The sequence below is a fragment of the Psammomys obesus genome, unplaced genomic scaffold (assembly GCF_907164565.1).
Source record: "Psammomys obesus unplaced genomic scaffold, mPsaObe1.curated_primary_1811, whole genome shotgun sequence".
Taxonomy (NCBI): domain Eukaryota; kingdom Metazoa; phylum Chordata; class Mammalia; order Rodentia; family Muridae; genus Psammomys; species Psammomys obesus.
In genome coordinates, this window is record NW_026596064.1 from 23,383,920 (window position 1) to 23,406,081 (window position 22,162).

Genomic DNA, 22,162 nt, shown 5'->3' on the forward strand with positions numbered 1-22,162 from the left:
CACACACACACACACACACACACACACACACACACACACACACACACTAAACAGATGTAATGAAACATATTTTAAAAGAATATCAGTTGAGAAGGGAACATTTGGTGAGGGTTGAAAGTGTGGTTCAGTGGTAGAGCACTTGCCTATCATGTGTGAGGGCTTAGGCTCTATCCTCAGCACCTTGCTGTACCCTCCTTTCAAAAGAAGAGAGTAAAGAGTAATCTTTGGTAATAATTTATTCTTCAGGATTGCTCCATTCCTTAAAATTATACTAAGGTTGTGAAGAGCCTTTATATCTTGAAGAATTCCTGTGACTTTTGATAACCACCAAATTCCTTATTGCAGTGTATTCTCAACCCGTTTAAGGATGGTTTAAAAATATGTCCCCCAGTTATAGTAATATAAAATGCTTAGGAAGTGTGCTTTTGTGTTTCTCAAAAAAGAAAAAAATAGAGGACAACTCACCCAGTTTCAAGAATATAATTTCTTTCCTGATGGAAATGGAGTATAAACATCTGTTCCTCATGATTTGAGAGTGTTCTAACTGCAGGTGGCTATTGCTCCATCTCTGTGGGCCTGGACCACTCATTCAGAGGAGGATCAGAGGAGGACTTCAACTGTGTGTGTGTGTGTGTGTGTGTGTGTGTGTGTGTGAGAGAGAGAGAGAGAGAGAGAGAGAGAGAAAGAGAGAGAGAACAGAGAGATGGAGTAAAGGCACTAGCAAATCTTTGATCAATCATTGATTATTGTGATAAAAACAGTCATAATATGGTTCGGTGAAGGTACAACATTTACAGTTTAGGTCTTTTGAGAACACAGTGGCTAGAGTCATGTCACCAATTTGACCTTGCATGTGTCTTCTTTCTCCTAAAGGTGAGAAGTTTCTTTGTGGAGCCATTTTCAAATTGGGTCAGAACAGACGGATGCTCTGAGTCAGTCTATTATCGCTTGACAGTGTAGCATGTCTTCACCTCACTTTAAGACATTTTTATTTTAAAATTTTATTTGTGTGTATGAATTTGTATCAGCCATGTTGCGGGTGCCCACAGAGTCCAGAAGAAGGCATCGGATCCTCTGGGGATGCAATTACAGTGGTTATAAGCTGCCTGATATGAGTGCTAGGGATCTCTGGAAGAACAGCAAGTGTTCTTACCTCTGAGTCATTTCTCCATCTCCTATCTGACTTGCCTTATGACTCCAGTTTTTCCTGTTGGAATGTTCATGTGGAATATTGGAAATAGAGCTGCATCTTTTACCAAACTCCAAACACCTTTCGTGTTTCATGCAAATGCTATTTATGTAAATACTAGGAATATATTCTTATGGCTCAGAATTTCCTGGACTGAACACAATGAGATTAAGCCCTGTGCTGATTATATCCTTGAATTGACTCATTAGCACTGTGGGGCTTTTTAAAAATTCTGTCACTTCCTTTACCCCACTATAAAAACTATCCTTTCTTGTAGAATTGAAGTTGAAACTGTTACCACACCTTCATGGGACTTTTCCATTTCACTTCCATTACCTGTAACTTTTGCTGTTAGTTGGAGTCCAACATTGAAAAAAGAATGTTGAAAAGTATTTGTAATCAGATTTGTAGGGTTGCAATTCACCTTTTGCTTGCTTGATTCCTTGGCCAAGCTCTGCTGTGCAGTGGTTAACAATGGGCATCTAAAGACAGCCTGACCAGTGGCCCATGGCTGTCACGTACCGGTTACGTGACCACAACAGTTTTAGTTCTCAGTTCTTCACCTAAAAAAGAACACGGTTGTGGTGTTTTATGGTGGTGGTGTGCCAATTAAAATGCCTCAGTTCTGCATAAACACCCAGAACACTGCAGAACACCGTCAGTGCTGTGTAAGGTTAGCTAAGAGAGATTATTTGGGATTGTTTTCTGTTAATTCAAACTCTAATTAGCTTAACTGTTCCCTTAAAGTGATGTACTGGGACGTGAGACTTTCTTTGAGGCTGTCAGACCTAGTAGTTCTTTGTGTTATCTGTTATTATCTTCTGTCACAAGGTGTGCTGATAAGCATTATCTTTTTAGTTACTCGTTTTCACTGACACATTGTCAGTAAGATGAAGCGTTTGTATCTTACAACTCACTTTCTCAAGTTCTCAGTTCTACTTTGAAATTAGTGTAGCACTGTGTGCCTGTCTTGTATGCTCTTTGCTTACGGCTTCTGTATTTATTCCACGGAAGGAGTGTCATATGTGCTTGTGTATGTATATGTTGGGTTGTCATTCTTTGTATCCTCAGAGCCTGGCATGTATCATTTGACATTCCTGCTAAACAAAGATCACAGGAATGTCTGACAGACCTCACAAGGCAAAATCAAGTTGAGCTGGTAGGTCAACACTTTTTGCCTCTTCCCTACTTGCTATGTTCATCTAACGAGCAGTCTGGAATTTATACACACCACAAGTTTTCCATGGTTCAGAAGTCATCAGTAGGAGAAACTGAGGTGTTCAGAGTTCAGCTGGATGGTCACAGCTCGTTCCATTTTCTTCTGTAGTGCTAGAAAAGCAAAGTGAACATTGGGGAACAATTGGCAGTTTTTTTGTTTTATGTTTTTCTCTCCCATGGTCCACCATATAGTCAATCATATCTGGGGCTTGAGGTCCAGTGAAGCTCAGTGTGCCATCTCTGTAGCAGACTGTATTAGGGATGTGGGAAAATATATTGAAAGGGAAGTGAAAGTGGACTTCCCTGTACCATTCTGATTTACCATACTTTTACAGAGCACCACAAGAAAACAGCTTTCCACTGACTACATTTGTAAAAACTCCTGCTGGTTTTTGATAGAATGTGAGAGGAGCTCACCAACTCTACTGTCGACAGCTTTTAAGGTTGGCTTCTCTTCCTGAAAGATTTGTGACTAAGGTAGAGGACCCAACATCTATGGAAAACAGGGCCCACTTGTACCAGGCTGTCAGTGTTGCCTTGACAAGAAGTATTCTGTATCTTATCAGAATGAATGAATCATTTTTCCTTGGAGTCATTAAACTGTCCAAAACCTCCTGTTATTAACTGTTATGACGTATTACCCACAGAACTACCTGCCACAACCTCACCCTTGACACATAGAATGAACAAGGAATTCCATGAAATAGAGTGAATGTGATCCTCTGACTTGGGGGCAAAGGGTAGAAGCATTAGGAGATATTTGTCACCTGGTAGACACATAATGACGTACCAAGAGCCAACTAGAAAAGAGGCAAAGACAAAGCCTTTTAGTTTGTAGTTTTGCCCATGTCTATCAAGCCTTGTTGGTCAGTGTAATTTTATAACAGTTTTATTTATATAAACGAATTACAACTTTACACAACTTGCCCTTTTTCCATCTCTTTGTTTGCCTGTTTCAGATCCCACTCATTACTCACCACTGTTAATCCCATGGAAGCAAACAGGATTAACTTTTCAGAACAGAGGTACTTGGGGAAAACCTTTAGATTTCTGTTTTGTCCTGGACACTCATTGGCTTTATAGCTTTTGACAATTAGTTAATGTATGTGTCAGTTTTATAAATTCATGTTATTATAGAAAATAGCAACACCCGGCGTTTATTGTTGCTAGGTATAATCTTAGTGTTTTGATAAGAACTTTTCCTGCATATTCTCATTCACAGTGTCTTGTGGGTAACAACCTGTGCCTTGGAGCACAGTGGATCTGGGTTTAAATTCTAATCCCAAGTCTTTCTCTCAGTAGCTAGTGACCTCTGGCAGGTGTCTTATTTGTTCTAATACTCAGTTTATTCAACTTAAATATGAAAGTAGTGCTAGTAACTACCTCATAAAACACTGTGGGGATTGAAGCAACATATGTCTGATTCCTTAGTTAGGATGGCTCAACTTATAAATTGTCAGATTTTACAATGGTGGGAAAGTGAAGTGAATTCAATAAAAGAGGCACTTCAAAATATATGCTAGCAATATATGCTATAGTCTTTTGCAGTGCTGTAAACATACTCAACCATGCAGTCTATAAGATAAAAAACCAATACCGTCCATTATACCATGTTGCCAGCATTTTTTTGGTTAACTATACTCTAAAATTACATGAAGTACCAATACTTAATTATAAAAGACTTTATGTTAATTTATTTGAGCTAATCTGTTTTGAATAGATTTTAGGCAAGCTAGGTTCATATATGTTGCTTGATAGACTAGGTTTACTAAATGCATTTTAACTTAAAAATATTTTTTTAAATTATGATAGGTTTATGAAGACATGATCCTACCAAAAGTCAAAGATCACTTTTATATATGATGCCCCCAAATGCTTGGCACATAGTAAGAACTTAAGAATTATTAGGTATCTCTCTATTTGCCTGCTTTTGTGCTGGATCTGGGAGGTGTGTATGGCACTGATATGGGAGACTTGGTGCTCTTTTGGGTAATTAGCTATGAATATGTAGACACAGTTCTGGAGTTGACTGCCATGGGTGGCTTAAAGTGCTCATCTGCTCTCTGGATGACCTCTCAAGGTCTCTGCTTGTTCCACCTTAAATATCTCTAGAAGAGGAAACACCAGGCACCCTTTAGCATTTAAAGACAAATGGTATTTTAAACAAAAATTTAATTATTATTAAAAATGTCTGGCTTAATGTCTCTGATAGTCATATACAACTAAATTTAAGAGATAGTCTTTAAATTCTTTTCCAAAATGTCACAGCAACTATAAGAAGTTCTGGGCCTAGAAGAAGTTTTTTTTTTAAGTACCATATAAAAGCAAATTTAAATGTTTCATATGTGATTATGAAGTTGTATATGCTTTAAGTGGAAACGATTATGAAAATCCTTCTCTGCTGTGTTTCAAGTAGTGTTAGATGAATTCATACCATATGTGTGCTTCCTGGAGATTTTTCCAGCTCCATTACACAGTAGCTTCAGCTTTCATTTGTCTCCTTTATTCTTGACACCAAGACACAAGTTTTCTTCCAACAATGATGTTTTTCTAGTTACAGTTCTGATTTTCACTTAGATATGTATATACATTGTTTTCAATCACACATCTCTATGTGTTCGTAAACTTTCTGTGAATATCTGACTTATGGAAGAGGCTCATTTACCATAAGATGATGTATTTAACCAGAACTACGATACACTAAACAATGTAGTTCCTGAATGAAGTGCAGGTCCCCCACTACACCCCCATGTTACCGTGTTTCTGATTTTGTTACTTTGTCAGCTGCCTTATGGGAAATACAATATTCTGATTCTCTGATACAGTGCCTATGATTTTCTCAAGTGTCTGGGTTGATGTCCTAGGATTGTTAATGTGCAATTACAAGGCTGTGCATGGACTGTTTCGGGCTTGGTGTAGGCAGCTACCTCAAAGGATCCCCACATCCCAATTCTAGGGAAGATGCAGCTCTTTCCCTTCCCCAGTGGTGTAATTGTGCTGCTTCACCATCCCTACCCCTTAAGGTAAGCAGACTCAGTATCAAATATTGTCTGGAGACTTCTCCCTTCTGATTGTGAAGACTTTTCTACATTCGTAGCCTCCCCAGCATGTATCTGAAGCACTTGCTTGTTGCTTATCTATCACAATATCTCTTGGCAGAAGCTAAAGGGGTTCTTGGCTAATAAAATATAGGTATTAAAATATACCATTGGTAACAATTTTATTTTCCTAAACTAAATAATTTATTTGTCCATCTCTAACATTGCATCTCAACTTAATCCAATCTCCATTTTTTTTTTCATTAATTTCACTCAATGACTGAAACCATTTTGGTTTTGAAGTTTCTTTACATTTGTAGGAATTTTTCAATGGAGAGTTGGTGACTCTCAGTTGAAATTTGCTTTACAGTGATAGCTATAATCAAGGCAAGGTAGTTGAAGTAATCACAGAGTAACAGAAGTCATTTTTTTAAAGGTGTAGAGATGGTATTAACTATAATGACAAGAGGACTGGGTTTCTCTTCTTTCATGAAACTTTTCTCTACTGGTTCAACCAGAAGGGTTTTCCCCCTGTTGAGGACAGGAGATTATGGCACATCTAAAATTTAAAAAAAATTAAGTCTAATTGTAAAATTCTGTTAGAAACCATTACATTCCTAAATGATCATAGGCAGTGGGTCATCTCCAACCTTAAAGTATGGACAAGAAGGTACAATACCATACTGACTATTTTTTACTATTCCCATGTATTGGAAGTTCTAAACAATGTTCATGGTAAAGCATTTCCCACAAGAATATTTTTGGCTTAAGTTCTAATTAATATGTTACCACTGTGTTTTAATAATATGTATGTAATTTGCAAATTAATATGTTTGTAATATTTATCCTCAGCAGAAATTTTACCCCACCAGAAAGTTAACTCAGAACTGCCCAAACTGTAGAGCTGGTCCTAAACACATGGATTCCACTCCTTGAGCTCACTTTGAGCATGAATTGTAATGCTCAGAATCACTAGAGTTTGATTCTGGCCAGTTTCCCCATATTCTCTGTGATAATACATATTCCTAAAACATTTTTGTTTGGTGACTTTATTTTATATATCTGCTCATTTTATTCTTTGTTTCCCTCTTATGATTTCTGAAAGTGTAGTTTTTATATGGAGACAGCAATTGTTCAAAATAATGCAATCCAATCTTCACATTTGCTAGACACTACCTGGTTATACAGCTGTGTATACAGTTCATACAAAACAGAACACACAAGTAGCTTTTGGGAGACTTTTAAAGTGAGTCTTCCATTTCTAGTGACCCACAAAGAGATATGCTGGTATATGAAATTCTGGGGGTGGTAGGCTTCTTTTTTTGTCTTAATACAAACATTTCTTTTATTTTTAACATCAAAATTTTCCTATCAGGTATGAATGTTTGAGGAAAGCAGCAGGAGCAATAAAACAAAGTACCAAGTGACTGAGGGTTGGCAGATAAGTCTGAGCTAAAACAACTTGTGATTATCCCCTTAGCAGAAAATGTTTGCTTGTGAAGACAATCCATCTTAAGTGTCACATATTTGAGTGGCACGTTCTGAGGCAGGCAGGAAGGGATTGTCAATGTGCCTGCCAGACAGAAGATTAGAACTGTGACATCTGACTCAGTGAATCATTCTTGATCTCCTAACATCAGTTTTAGGCTTTGAGAATGATAAGGGGGAAAAAAACTTGCCTTATTTGCACGCAGATAGAGTATTCTTGATTCCTGTAAAAGCATATTCATCCTCTATTCATTGTAACATTCAAGAAAAGGTTCTGGGCCAGCTGATGTGATTTGATTTTCAGTCACTCTTGTCTTGCTGATAAGGCTACTCAGAAGCCACAGTGGTGTTTCTGCCATTCCATTCCTAGTCAGTGGCGCAGTGAGGGCCAATTACGGGCTCTTTTCTGCATGTGCTCCCTGTGCTCCTCCCAAGTGTGTAGTCACAGAATACTAAAGATGGACAGTTCACGAGGCATCAGTTCTCTGGCTGAACGGAAGGGTGATACAGTGAGGAAAGAGAAGCTGAAGGTCAATAAGATTAAATGTCTGTTCCAAGTACACAGTTGTGCTGTCATTGGGAATGGTTATCTTAAAAAAAAGTTCCTATTTTTCACTGATTTCATGCCTTTTATGTGTCTACCCCTTGGACACCACATTTTTTTTCTCTCTGTGGATAGAACAAGTTTCAAAGTCCCCCAACTGAGCTTGTCGTATTTATTCTGAAATAAGCAATGATCTCTGTCACTTCCAGAAAAGCACAGTGCTGCTGTGTGTCTGTTCCTTAAATCTGCTGTGAGGCTTCTGAACTAACAGGAAGCCTTAAGCTTTTCACTTTCTCAGACTCCAGCACCTCACCTGTCTTTGCGCTGAGGGTCAAGGTTGGTTCATCCACGAAAGGGCAGCTCAGCCTCCAGCAAAGCACCCCAGCTGCCCATGCCAAGTGTTCTGCACCCCTGTACCCGCGTACCTGTATAGAGTGTTATCTCCCATCATTGTGAATGTTTATTTTTCCATATGGTGGCAAATTCCACAAAGGCAGACATCATTTCTAATCCCTATACCCTCTAACAATGAGTATACAAGACCTCCCTGAACTTTCCTTTCAGGCGAAGGTACATTTGAAGGGGAAAGGAGTAGTATATAATAGATTTATTTTAAGTTCTTATCACTACACAATTGTTTCATGACTTGAACAGTAAGTTCACGGAGAACGATTGTCATTTGTCCACAACTACCTAGTTGTCCAGATGTACTCAGGAAAATGAAAAAGGGAAGTGAGGAGGCTGAGATCTCTTAAGTTGAGAGAGGAACAGACTTTGGAAACAAGGTTTCACTTGGCCTTTCCACCCTTGGCTTCCTTGCTTTTTGCCACAAATCTGACCACATCAGGTATTTTATTGCTAGGCACTTCCTTTTGGTCAGTGGCCTTACCCTTTCTCTTCATGTTTTTGAAAACCTCACCTTTACAACCTACCTTTTAACTCGCTTTCATGCTTACTCTAAAAAAATTGAGGCAACTCAACTATGAAGCCTTAAAGTGAAGTTGTTTGAGAATCCAATATAGTTTTCAATGAGTTTTACAGTTTTAGCATCTCGAATTCAATAATCAGAGATGCTAAAGGTTTGCTGCAGATTACTAGTCTCCCCCAGATTCCTGATAATTTAATTAAATTTCCATTATTCTATGCAAGAGTTGATGAGATCTTGTATAAAAGTAACCCTGATAAATTTCTTGTGTAAGGAAGTAGTCAAAAGGCCCTGAGCATTCATTATCTTTAAAGGAACCATGGACTGTAATTTCATTTAAGCATCATTATAGCCCATAATTCCATAAATATATTCAGAAAAAGTATTCGGGGATGAAAGTTAGTGAGGAGGCAGAATAGGTTTATTGAGAAAGAATCGTTCAAAACTAAGAAAGAGCTGAGCACACACCTTTATTTATTTATCTATCTATCTATCTATCTATCTATCTATCTATCTATCTATCTATCTATTTATTTATTTATTTATTACAATTTATTCACTTTGTATCCCAGCTGCAGCCCCCTCCCTCATCCCCTCCAATCCTGCCCCCCTCCCTCTTCTCCTCCCATGCCCCTCCCCCATCCACTGCTAGAAGAGGTCCTCCTCCCCTTCCTATCAGTCTTATCAGGACTGGCTGCATTGTCTTCCTTTGTGGCCTGGTAAGGCTGACTCCCTACCCCCCTCCCCACACTGAGGGGAAGATGATCAAAGAACCAGCCACTGAGTTCATGTCAGAGACAACTCCTGATCCCCTTACTAGGGCACTCACTTAGAAACTGAGCAGCCATGGGCTACATGGCTGGGGTTCTAGGTTATCTCCATGAGTGGAGTACAGAGCTAAACATAATTCTCAATAGAGGAATATTGAATGGCAGAGAAACACTTAAAGAAATGCTCAATGTCCTTAGTCATCATGGAGATGCAAATCAAAACGACCCTGAGATTTCACCTTACACCCATCAGAATGGCTAAGATCAAAAACTCAAGTGACAACACATGCTGGAGAGGATGTGGAGAAAGGGGAACCCTCCTCCATTGCTGGTGGGAATGTAAACTTGTACAACCACTTTGGAAATCAATCTGGCGCTTTCTCAGACAATTAGGAATAGCGCTTCCTCAAGATCTAGCAGTACCTCTCCTAGGCATATATCCAAAAGATGCTCAAGTATATAAGGATGTTTGCTCAACCATGTTCATAGCAGTTTTATTTGTAATAGCCAGAATCTGAAAACAACCCAGATGTCCCTCAACTGAGGAATGGATACAGAAATTGTGGGTGGTGTATTTACACAATGGAATATTACTCAGCAATTAAAAACAAGGAAATCATGAAATTTTCAGGCAAATGGCATACACCTTTAATCCCAGCACTCTGGAGACAGAGGCAGGTGGATATTTGTGAGTTCAAGATCATCCTGGTCTACAGAGTGAGTTCCAGGACAGCCAGAGCTATGTAGTGAGACCCTGTCTTAATAACTCAAATTCCCTTAGCAGGTAAAACAAAATAAGCAAAACGGGACCATTCCTTTTGTTAAGGTCTTTGTGGCATTTTTTTTTTTTATGTTAAAGGTAAGAGTAAGCACAAGATCTTAAAGTATTTCAAGCTTCCCCACAACACACACACCTTTATTGTTCTTTCTTGGTTTATTTCCTTGTTGTTTTGATTTGAGTTTGTTCCACCTGCTAAGAGAATCCTATCCAGTAATTTTTAGATGGTTCAGAAATACAAGTTACATGTTGTAACTGATACCCCAAAGCTTCTAAAGTTGTCAGGAGCATGTCCTTTCCTCTGCTTCTTTTATGCGTGGGTCTCAAAAGAATAATGCAGTCCTGCAGTTATGAGCGTGAACACCTACACATGGCTGTATCCTGAGCAACCAAAACTTGAGCTGTTGAAGCCAGTTCCTGGTTTGAAGCAACCACACTGGTAGAAGCTTTTGTAGACCAAATTGCAACGCTTATTTGTTTCAAGACAGCGGTGTAAATGAAACATAATTTTAAGTTTTGCAATTGTTTTTGTTTTTCATATGACACAATTATAGGTTAATTATCAAAGGATAGTAAAATTGTAAGAACTATGTATAAAGCGAAGTCAGTTTGCTATCTCACATTGTCTATCTTTCCTGCTTGGAGAAAATCTTTTTTTCATTTGTCTTGGCTTCAGATCTACTTTGTGTGTTGAGGTTACAAGGTAAATGATAATTAATAATAAAATAATTCATAGGTTAATGACAATATAACTTATTCAATGATGTGGAAAATTTTAATTGTTTTTCTATGCTACAGGTTCTTTTTGTTTATGTTTCTTAAATTTATTTTTAAGCTAGTGTCTTGCTATATAGCATAGGTTTGCCTGAAAATTGCTATGTAATTCAGGCTGTGCTTAAACTAACAATAATCCTGTTCCAGCCTCTTAGATACTAATATTATACAAGAGGCACTACTTCTGCTTTATAAACCCTTGGCAGTTACTAACTCAAGTTTCATAAGTTATTGAAAAACATGTTCCTGGGAGGCACATTTCCAGTATATCTGTCTGAAGAGGTAGGGTGCTGTTTCTCTTTATGCTTCATGAAGTATAGAATAATAGGCTGTCATCAAAGCATATTTTACCTTGTGATGGTTAAATTGCATGTCTCTTATACAGATTCATGGAAAAGACAGTATTAAAGTCATTGAAAAACAAGGGAATGCTTATGTATTTACTATCACAATGTCCACAAATAATGATACTTTGAATTCTGCCTTCCCAATTTGTATCCCCTTTATTTCTGTCAGTTGTCATATTGCTCCAGCTAAAATTTTAAGTACTATATTGACTAAACATAGAGAGAGCTGGCAGCCTTGTCTTGTTCCTAATTTTAGTGGAATTGCTTTGAGTTTCTCTCCATTTAATTTGATGTTGGCTGTAGCCTTGCTGTAAATTGCCAGGCAAGGCTTCCAGTGGCGGGAGTGGGACAGCTTAGCTACAGAACCTTCAACCTACAATCTGTCCTGCCTGAAAGACATGCTCGGACAATGGTAGCTCAGAGCTTGTAGGAGTGGTCAACCAATAACTGGTCTAACTTGAGAGAGTTAACCACACCAGAGAGAGAACCCATGCAATACTACCTGGATGGCCAGGGACAGGAGGCTAAATAACCCAGAGACCCAGGGCAGAACCCTGGCAAAAAAAAATCCATAAAATCATTCCTAATAATATTTTGCTATTCTGATCAGTGCCTAGTCCAATTGTCATAAAAGAGGCTTCCCTCCAACAGCAGATCTGAGCAGATGCAAAGACCTCAGGGAACCCCTGGGAAGAGGGAGAGAGAGGAAGGGTTGTAGGAACCGGAGGGGTTGAGGATACCAGGAAAACATGGCCTACAGACAGAATCATTTTAGCAGGGCTCATATGGGCTCACAGAGACTGAAGCGGAAATTAAAGGATCTGTATGGGTTTGGGCTAAGTCCTCTCGTATATATTATGGTTGTTTAGCTTGGGATTTTTAATGGCCTCTTAACACTTGGAGTGAGGTTATCGTTTATTATGTGCCAGCTGTGTACCACACTGGGCTACTAGAAGTAAAGTACTGAAAGCAGTATTGCAGAAGATTATGGAATTATGTATGAGAATAACTTTGGTGGAAATAATTGCAGTGGTATATACGGTTCTTCTAGAAGAGCATGCTTATTCCAGTTTTGCTTTTGTGTTTCAGGTGAAGTGTCATGTCAAATACAACTTAATGTTAAGAGGAACTCAGAATACACTGTCTCAACAGGAGATATTTTAAAAATTGAATGTCCCGTGACGTACTGCGTTCAGAGACCTAATGTGACTTGGTGCAAGCAGCATGAAACAAACTGTTTACCCCTTGAGGAGCGACCTCAGCTACACATGAATTGGGAAGAAAATGACCGGGTTTCAGTTTTTGTTCTCTACTTTAAACAAATAAATCTCAGTGACAACGGGTTATATAGCTGTTCTACAAACTTTAACTCTGATGTTGTTAATAGCCATGCAATAGCCGTCCACGTGAAAGGTGAGTGCTCTAACCCAGATCATCTATAGCTTTTTTTTCATCATGGCTCTGTGAGAAAGACAATCCAGACTTTCAGGCGCTTCAGTCAGAAGCTGGAAAACATGTATCACATCCACAGTCTACGACATATCACCTATTATGACAGTCATGAGGACACCAAGTATTTGTGTAGGGGGAGAGGAACGTGAGGTCAAGAACGGAAGAGGGAAAATAATGGAAGTTACTGCTCTTTTTGAGACAGGGTTTCACTATGTAGCTCTGGCTGTCCTGGAACCCACTATGTAGAAATCAGGGCCTTGACCTCACAGAGATCTGTCTACCTCTGCCTCCTGAGTGCTGGGAATGAAGGCATGTGCTAACACACCAGGCCAAGTTACTACTTGTCTTAAGAGGTTCAAATATTTATTTGACAAATTCAAAAATAGATCACAGAAATACTGTTTTCTTTTTTCTCCTTCATTTTTATTTTTTCTGTTGTTGATTTTGGTTGACTGAAATTTGTAGAAGCTCTGTTTGCATACACTGGCAGTTATTAACTTTTTAATATTACTAGTTCACCATTTGCCTAGAGGACAAAGAACAAGCAAATAACTCTATGTTTAGATTCCTTGTTGAGTTTTGGGAAATATGCAGAGTTTCAATGATGTTTTCAGCTTCTCCCACTCCTCATATTTTTCAGTTGGTTCTAGGAGCTAAGAACAAACAAGCAGGCATTAGACTGGGGAACACTCAAAATAAACAAAGCATGGACAAGCAAAAAAGGCAGGAGAAATGAGAGTAAAGAATGATCAATTTATGAAGATCTATCTTCAATACTATATTCCCTGGTGAAAGACTGGTCCTCTAATAGTGGGTACTTTCATTCAACATTAAGTGGGAAGCTTTAGCCAAAGAAATTTGGCATGAATGGGAAATAAAAGGTATTGAAAATGGAGTGGAAGAAAAAGTATCTCTTTTCATAGATGGCATGACTTTATATTTAGAAAAAATACATAAACATCTATGAAAACTACTCAAGTTAATATGTGATTTCAGCAAAGTTTTAGGAAAATGTCCCAACATATAAGAATTTGTGGTTTCTGTGTGCTAGCAATGGGTAATCTAAGAAGGATGTTAAGTAAACAATTCTACTTATAATCAAAAGGTACAAGGTACTTACATGCAACAGACTTGTAGACAGAACAAATAAAGCATAAATCAACAAATAAGGAAATTAAAGAAGATATAAAAATATCCCATTGTCATAATCTTGGAAGACTTAGTATTTGAAAGATGACAGTCCCCAAGATTCAACATCATTTCTGTTAAATCATACTTCTAAAACTTTTAAAAAGAGAATTAGCAAAAACTAACTCTAAAAGTCATATATTAGTGTAATATTCCTCAAGTAGCCAAAATAATCTTGATAAAAAAAGAGATTTGGAAGATTAATACTTCTCTATTTCAAAATTTATTATTAAAATACAACAATTTAAATGCTGTGGTGAGATCAACAAAGAATTGACAGTCTAGAATAAAATTCTGTATATGATCAATTGACTTTTTATATTATTTTTAGTTTCTGTGTGTGGGTGTTGTAGCCTATATATATGTCTATGTACCATGTTTTTGCCTGGTGCCTGTGGGACTGGAGTTTTAGGTGGTTTTGATCTTCCATGTAGGTTCTTGAATTGGACCTGGTGCTCTGAAAGAGCAGCCAATGCTCTTATCCACTGAGCGATATCTATAGTTACTCAATTACTTTTTTTTTTTGGTTATTTTCGTTATGTTTTGCTTTTTTTTTTAAGACAGGGTTTCAGTATATAGTCTTGGCTGACTTAAAACTCACTGTGTGCACTATGCGAGACCTTAGCAGGACTCCTGTTTTGTTACACAAGGTACTTTTTCTCATTCTAGGAGATAACAACTTTCTACAGAGTAACAAAACAGGAGTCCTAGGAGGTTATGTCAAAGAGGTGGGACCAGCCAATGGACTCTGTACTTCTCAAATGTCCCATTCAGTGTCTGATTAGGCACATCACAAAAATTCAGAGGTCATTATTTGTGCGGGGAGATGAGTGTGGGTGAGGAGTAGGGAGTGAGAGCTACAGTCTTTGTTTCAGAATGAGTTCCTGGAATATCACCCAGAGCAGCTTTTCCCTGTGGCCATCCATGCTTCCTTGGACCACCTGCTGGTCACATGGTTTGTTGTATTGTGTCAAAGGTCCCATAGGGTCTGTGTGTCTTTATGTTTAAGAAAAGAGGAAAAGAAAACCGAATAAGTCAGATGATGGTTTTCTTTGTGTATCATGATCTCAAGGAGAAGATCCATGAATTATTCAAGCTGAGCTTGGACTAGATTGTTGGATTCTTTGTTGTTGTGCCAACACTGGAGTCTTTTCTAATTAGCTCTGACTTTAGAGATAACTTTAGAGAGCACCATCCCAGTGTTTTTCTGAAGCCATTTTAATACTCGGTCTTGTTTTCTATTTCAGAAAGGGCTCAAAAGTATTCAGAACACCCTCTAAGTAAGTATCACATAAATCAAAATTAGCAAGTTTGTTTGGTGTTCCGGTAAATAATGGCAATACGGTCTTCTTAATTAAGTTTGTTTGTATTAGATTATTTACTGTTTGCCATCCAACTGCTTCCCCCAAGACAGCTGTGTTTGTCTCCTGGCTGCTTGCCCAAACAGCAGCTGCAGTACATTTGCCACCATTCTCTATCACCAAGCTATATGGCCGCTGTATATCCCCATTCAATTGCCCTCCTGGTTGTTTTTACCCCAATCTAGGGGGGGGGGGAGACCCAAAACCTTACACATGTAATTCAATACTTTACTTCACTGCTTTTTGATCCTGTATTAATAGGAACCCAAAAGAAAAAAAAATGCTTCTTACATTATAGCCCAGAATACACATACATAAAAAGCAGTTTCACAAAATCCATAGATTGTCGAATGTTTAATTTTTCTGCAATGGTAATGGAACAGTATGCTGTATGATTCAAGGAGTTAAGTCAGCCCCCTGGCTTTCTTCCTTAGATGCGGGCCATTTCCCACCTTGTTATACCAGGAATATCTCCAAAAACTACCAAATGTTTCTGGGGGATGAGGAATTTTGTGGTTGAGAACCATTTCAGGAGCCTGTATTATTCGTTTCCAGTTTATTTTATATCATTAAAAAATATTATTTTTGATCCATTGAGTTGTGGATAAAAACTCTAAGTTGTGGCCAACCTTGATCAGACAGGGACTGACTGAATTTTAACACTGGCTGATTGTAATGAGCACTAGCTAGATGTCAAACAAAGCATATTTGGTAGAAATGAACATATTTGGTGTTTAGAGATACTGATGAATTTTGAGAGGAAATAGAAGTACAACATCAGAAACCAGTTGGTATGAGTCCCAACCACCATTCATGGCTTGTCTGACTTTTGGCAATTTTTGGAGCAGTAACATTCCTTTCAAGTTATAAAACTGCACAAAGAAAATGGCTTCCTGGGTACTGGACTAAATTTATAAATGAAAAGGCCTGGTGAAATGGTTTGTGAGAATTGTCATAGAGATTGTTTTACAGATGACTCATCCAAACAGAATGTGAGATCTTTACAAAAAAATTAAAAAAAAAATAGGAGGTTGAAGGTGATGGGACCACCAGAGGAGATAGAGGGCTTAGCCTGCAAGTTCCTTCATTCAAATTATGACAGTGCAAGGGATGTTGCCAACCCTAATGTTTCTCAGACTTCCTAACTGTTTTCAGCAGTGTCTGGCATCCCAGATACCACCAATGCCTCAGGACCACCCACCATAGAAGAGAAGCCAGGCAGGACCTGGCTGCTTTACATCTTGCTTCCTTTGGGGGCATTGCTTTTGCTCCTTGCCTGTTTCTGCATGGTCTGCTTTCTGAAAAGGCTCCAAGGTGGGTTGCAATTTCCCTTTGCCCCTGTGTGCCACACTTTGGGGTTTTTTTTTGGGGGGGCGGGTAGATTTTTACCTAATTATTATTTTCTTTCTGGATAACGATCTCTCAGGAACTACTGGTTGCCACTAGAGAACTGAATGGATTGATTTGAGCTGCCTCCAGGCATGGCAAGCCATACTCACCACATCACAGTGCCAGCCTAGGCTCGTGCCTAGGAGTGCGCATGACTGGAACTTCTTATTCTATACACATCAGTCTTCAGTGTATATAAGGAAGCATTCTCCCAAGTGGAAGGGCAGATTGAAATAATCTCTTGAACCAACATGTCTAATTTGAGTCATTTGATTTAAGCTCTTTCCACAGCAACATCACATAATTCCAATGATATATACACTTATTTATTTAAACAAAGAGCCATCGTCCCCAGAAGTAATTCATATGCCTGTGTACTTTCTATTGTTCTCATAAACAAATGCTTGAATGTGGACTTGCCTATAATGAGAGAGATGTGATATCTTGAAGTAGCCGCTTTTTTTCTTTTGAAATCATGTCTTCATTGTCACCACTGAACAGTTAAACTCAGCAAGAGAGGTGTGTTGATCTGGTCTATCTATATTCTCTATTTCCCTGTTCTTTTTCATGTCTTCCCCTCCCCTTTTCTACAATACCAGCCACAATGTAGCTGTAGAAATTGAGCCGGACAAAGAATCCTTTATTTGGCAGCCACAAGAGAAAGCTTTGTCTGGGCAAAAGTACTTCTGGTGTTTTGAAGTGAGTGCTTCTGGATCCCAGAGCCACCCTATAGCTCCTTAAATTCCTTAAATTGCCCCAGAAACACACCTCTGTATCTGTAACCACACTTGGTCTTTCTGTAGCTTCATATTTCCTGGGGCTCCCAGACCATCTCTCTGAACTTCCATCCAATAAGAAACTGGGATAATCTTATTATAATCTTATTATTATTATGGAACTGGGAGCATGTTTACATGACAGAAGTATTGGTTAAATATTCCTGGATCCCCTTACATCCCGTTCCCAAATTTCATGTTCTTTTAAAAAACATGTAAAAACCCACTGAGTCCAGATAGTGTGGAGATCCACTGGGGCATGGTAACGTCCTGGAGACTACACCCCTAAAAGAAGTAACTCTCTATCTTCTAGCAGCCATCATCTGTCATCAGCTAAAGACTGCAAGGCTCATCTACTGAGATGCTGGCTGGCTTAACCTTGCATAGTCTGCAAGAAATCACAGGAGTTACGAGTCAGTTGACACAACAGTGTAGGCATGTCCAGAAGACATTTTTTTTCCTTCGTCTTCCCCAACCTCTGGCTCTTACTATCTTTCCTCAATGTCACCTGAGCCGTAGGGGAGAGGAGGTATGATATAGGTACCCCAACAATCACAGAGCTGACAGAAGCACTTTTAGCAAAGACTACCAACCTTCTAAAACTGCCTTACTAGATCCTTCCTCTTGGATGTGAAGACTCGTAAGTCGGGTAAGAAATGAGGGGAGGGAAGTGGGCCTGTGTATTTGCACCAACTGAGATGTGTGTAGTAGAGGCTAGCCAAGACAGCAAGGTAAAGCTAACCACATGGTCGCAAGCATGCAACGTGGTAGGAATGGTACTTGGTTTCTCTACTAGTCACCAGGATAACCAAGATAGTTTACCTTGTTTTCTTAAAACCCTTTGATTACCATTTTTCTTTTTAATCTTTCAGGGAAAGAAAAGAAGCCTTCTGACTTAGCAGGAAGGGAAATTAATCTGGTATGTTTGAAGTATCTGTTAAGACAAACACGTTTTATACTATACCATATGTACTTTTGCAGGAAGTTTATATGACATACACACACTCACACACACATCAGCTTTTTTACATTAGCTGTGTTTGCCTGCACGTACAAGATAGGACCCGCAACATTTTGTTATGAAGTGGAGAGGAGCTCTGAGGATCGAGGGAGCATTTTCGGTGTAGTCACTGTAAATAAACCCTCACCTACATTTTTGTAAGCAACTGAAATGAAATTTATTGGGGGAAAAAACCCTCAAAATAGAAAGGAAACTAGTGGGGAAGAGAAAAGGGTTGGGAGAGTTGGGAAGGGTACAAGAGATTCCACGGGAAGGTGAACATGAACAAATCTGCCCTATAATGTATGCCATAGTAAAACATTATTATGTGCAATTACTGTATGCTAAAGAAACATGAACAACAACGCAACCCAAAAGTCCAGAATTCTGATCTTATTCCAAAATGGTCCTTCTAAGGTAGTGGTTCTCAACTTTCCTACTGCTGTGACTCTTCAATACAATTGCTCCTATTGTGGTGACCCCCAACATGACCCCAAATAAAAGTATTTTCATTCTTACTTCATAACTGTAATTTTGATACTGTTATGAACTGTAATGTCAATATTTTTGGAAACAGAGGTTTACCAGAGGGGTTGCGACCCACAGGTTGCAAAGAGCTGTGCTAAGAGATTAAAAGTGAATGTATAGTATACTCCACTCAGTCATAATACACTTAAAGGGATGAGGTTTTTGGAATGTGAATTAAAAATCAACATGTTTATTTTAAAAAGAGCTGTACAACTGCTAAGCGCAATAGGTTTGTATGATGAGATGGCTGCCTCTGTCTAACATCTGGTATTTATCTTCTCTGGCTACCATGTCATAGTGCATCTGTCTTTTGGCATCTACTACTTTTATGGAGTGTTATAGGACAGCTTCAGGTGCAAAGAACCATATTCATGCTAAAGGAGTTTTACATGAGAATGAGCCTCCCTGGGGAAGAGAGCCAAGTCAACTGAGCTGACAGAAGGAAAAGATTGGAAAGTTTAGCAGAGACCTCTGTAATATGGTGGAGAATTAACAATTATTTATCAATTCACTTGACAGTCTTTGATGCCCCACATGCAGGCTCATTTTCTGTGCTGGCGCTTTCCATTTTAGCCAACTCATGTTTAGCTCTTTCAGATCTCTAGCCTTAGTGTTATTTCCGGGAGCTCACCTTATAGGAAAGTAGCAGAATATCAGAAGTTATTGCCTCATTTCTCAAGTTAGGGCTAAACATGCTAACAGCACAGAGCTTTCCTTAGTAGATACAAGAGAAATCCTACTGCATATGTCACAGTGAGACTTACCATGAACCAGAGGAGAATGAATAATCAAAGATCAAGAACCTGATAACTCAGGAGAACATAACTTGGCTGGGAAAATGGTGATTTAAAAACTCAAATTAGAGGCCCAAGGAAATGGATCTGGCGGTAAAGTACTCACTGCGCAAGCCCAAGCACTTGTGTGGAGTCCCAGGACTTATATAAAATCTGGGCACACATTTGTAAGCCCAGCAGTGGGGGAGGTAGTGAAAACAGGTTGAACAGGGGTTTCAATGGCCATCCAGGCTGGCTAAAAAACTGCCAGCTCCAGCAAGAAAGTCTTTCTCAAAATCAAGGTGGAGAGGGATAGAGGAAGAAACCTGACGTTGATCTCTGATCTCCACATGCACACACATGGCTGAGCACACCTGCCCACACACACACAATTCCACCCCCTCCCACCTCCCACACACGCAAATGAAAACCCATGCTATTCATAGAACATCGGCGTCTCTACCATCTGCTCTCTGCCGATAGCCAGGAACAGCTAATAAGTAACTGAAAAGAGGGAGAAAAAAAACCCATCAGGATTCACTTTAGTTTTCACAAATTCCTCTGACACTATTTCAAAGTATGGTGATTTTCTTGTGATAGAAACAATAACCAGAATAATGTTACAGAACCTTGTCAAAACTTTGTTCTTTCAAAATTGGCTTTCGTTTTACAATTCAGATCTCTGATCATCATAACATGTCTTGGATAACCCAGAATGCTTCCTGTTCCTGCTTTCCTGGGGAGGTCTCACATCTTTTTCCTAGGGCTTGACCTTTTGGTGTTCAGTGTTCCAACTGTCAAATGTGTTGGAAACTGCCTAACATTTTCATAGGGTTATTCTTTTTAGCACATGAAGTTGGACTGTGATTTTCCATTGAAAGAGCAGTGTGTGTATTTTCTCAAATGACCCATAATCTAGCACGAAACAATTGTTTGGGAAGACCATAGTGGACTTGAAATGTTTGCTCTTTGGAGGTTAGTGGTCAGTACCTGCCTAGCATTCCTGGGGAACTGCACATAACATTAAAAAACAAAAACAAACAAAAACAACCCAACCCTTTCATACTTTGATGGTGCAAAGTTTAAAAAAAACGTAGATATGAGGTGGTTTCTATGTGAAAGAGTTGATGTCTCTCTCAATATGCATGACACCATGTAGCCTTTTGCTCATAGCCTGATAATGAACATGTTCGTCATGTCCCTACATGGAACATATCTTTCTTCTTACAGGTTGATATTCCAGTGAGTTCCAGGATGAATTCCCAAACACTGCCATCAGGAGCTGGGGTTTATGATAATGATCCCTGGTCCAGTGTTCAACAAGGGTCTGAATCCACAACTAACTCACAACTGGAGCAAGGCAAACAGGGTGTTGTTTACGCTTCTTTGAACCATTCTGCGATTGGAAGAAACCCAAGACAGGCAAGCAACGTGCAAGAGGCCCCCACAGAATATGCATCCATATGTGTGAGGAGTTAAACCTGCCACTGGCATGGGCTGTCGGTACCACATGAGCGCGTTGTCAGGACTTCCATTGTCAACTAACCTTCCACTGGTGCCATGTCTTAAAGGTTCATGAAATATTAAGTTAAAATTTCTCCTGAAAACTTTGGGAGAGTTTTGTACAAGAACCTTGAACAACAGATTTTTCACTTGGAAAACTCATATTCCAGATAGCAGACCAACAGAACATTTAAAATTGACCACGTTGTACCCAATATCTGAATTTGACACACCAGAGGGACTCACAGGGAAGAAAGAGTGTTTTATTTGGATCTGCTCACTACATATTCAGGAAAAGGAATGGCCCAATTTGACTGACTAATCATAAATACCGTAATGATTGTATATTCTCAGCCAACCTTTCATGAAAAGACAATTCTCCATGTCAATCTATAGCTCATATTTTATTTTTTTAATGTAAAAGAAAATTATCTTGGACTCAATTCAGAAAAGAAAAAAACAACTAGAAAGGATAATTGGTACATTATGGATACAGAATATGCCAAACAGATGTGGAGTCATTGGTCATTATCCCTGACAATGAGTAGCTCATCTTCACCCTATTAGATTGAGAAAGTCAGGTAGTACCAGGATTCATCAATGTATAGTAAGTACATTTGTATCCAAAGTGGTAGTGTTTGGATTAAGTACAATAATGCACATGATTCAATGCTGATAAACTAATATACAAAGTGGCCTATGAACAAGAGTCAATGGGAATAGATATTATCAGGCAAATTCATATTAACGTTTAAACCACCTTGTGCTTTATCTGAGTTTAAACTCAAAGGACAATTCACAAAGGGAAAGAGCCTGGAATATTAAGGGGTTGACATACTTTCATTTCTTGCTTCTTATGAAGTGAATAAGAACAAATCACATGTAATGAAACTATGTCATATGGAGATCATTTAGGTTTAAATTCTGACACTGCAGCTGCTTGAGAAGATGATATGATTTTTCAGGTGTTCTGAATTTCCAGATTACTTGAGTCTAATTACTTAAAAAAATAGCTCATGATTTTATTCATCACTTGAGATTTGAATTTTCAGGCACTGAATGAATAATGTCAGAGTCTTAATATATAGTAGATGGCAAGAGCTAGAAGCCACTGGAGCAAA

At 38.8% G+C, this 22,162-nt stretch overlaps 1 protein-coding gene across 1 annotated transcript in view; it reads left to right on the forward strand.

Moving 5' to 3' along the window:
• Btla (B and T lymphocyte associated) overlaps positions 1–21,017 on the forward strand; it is a 23,287-nt gene extending 2,270 nt beyond the window's left edge. The window contains exons 2-6 of the mRNA XM_055625147.1: positions 12,161–12,484; positions 14,959–14,991; positions 16,228–16,386; positions 18,110–18,156; positions 20,769–21,017. Of these exons, the coding sequence (XP_055481122.1) occupies positions 12,161–12,484; positions 14,959–14,991; positions 16,228–16,386; positions 18,110–18,156; positions 20,769–21,017 (812 nt within the window). The remainder of the gene's footprint in view (positions 1–12,160; positions 12,485–14,958; positions 14,992–16,227; positions 16,387–18,109; positions 18,157–20,768) is intronic.
• Positions 21,018–22,162: the final 1,145 nt, after the last annotated feature.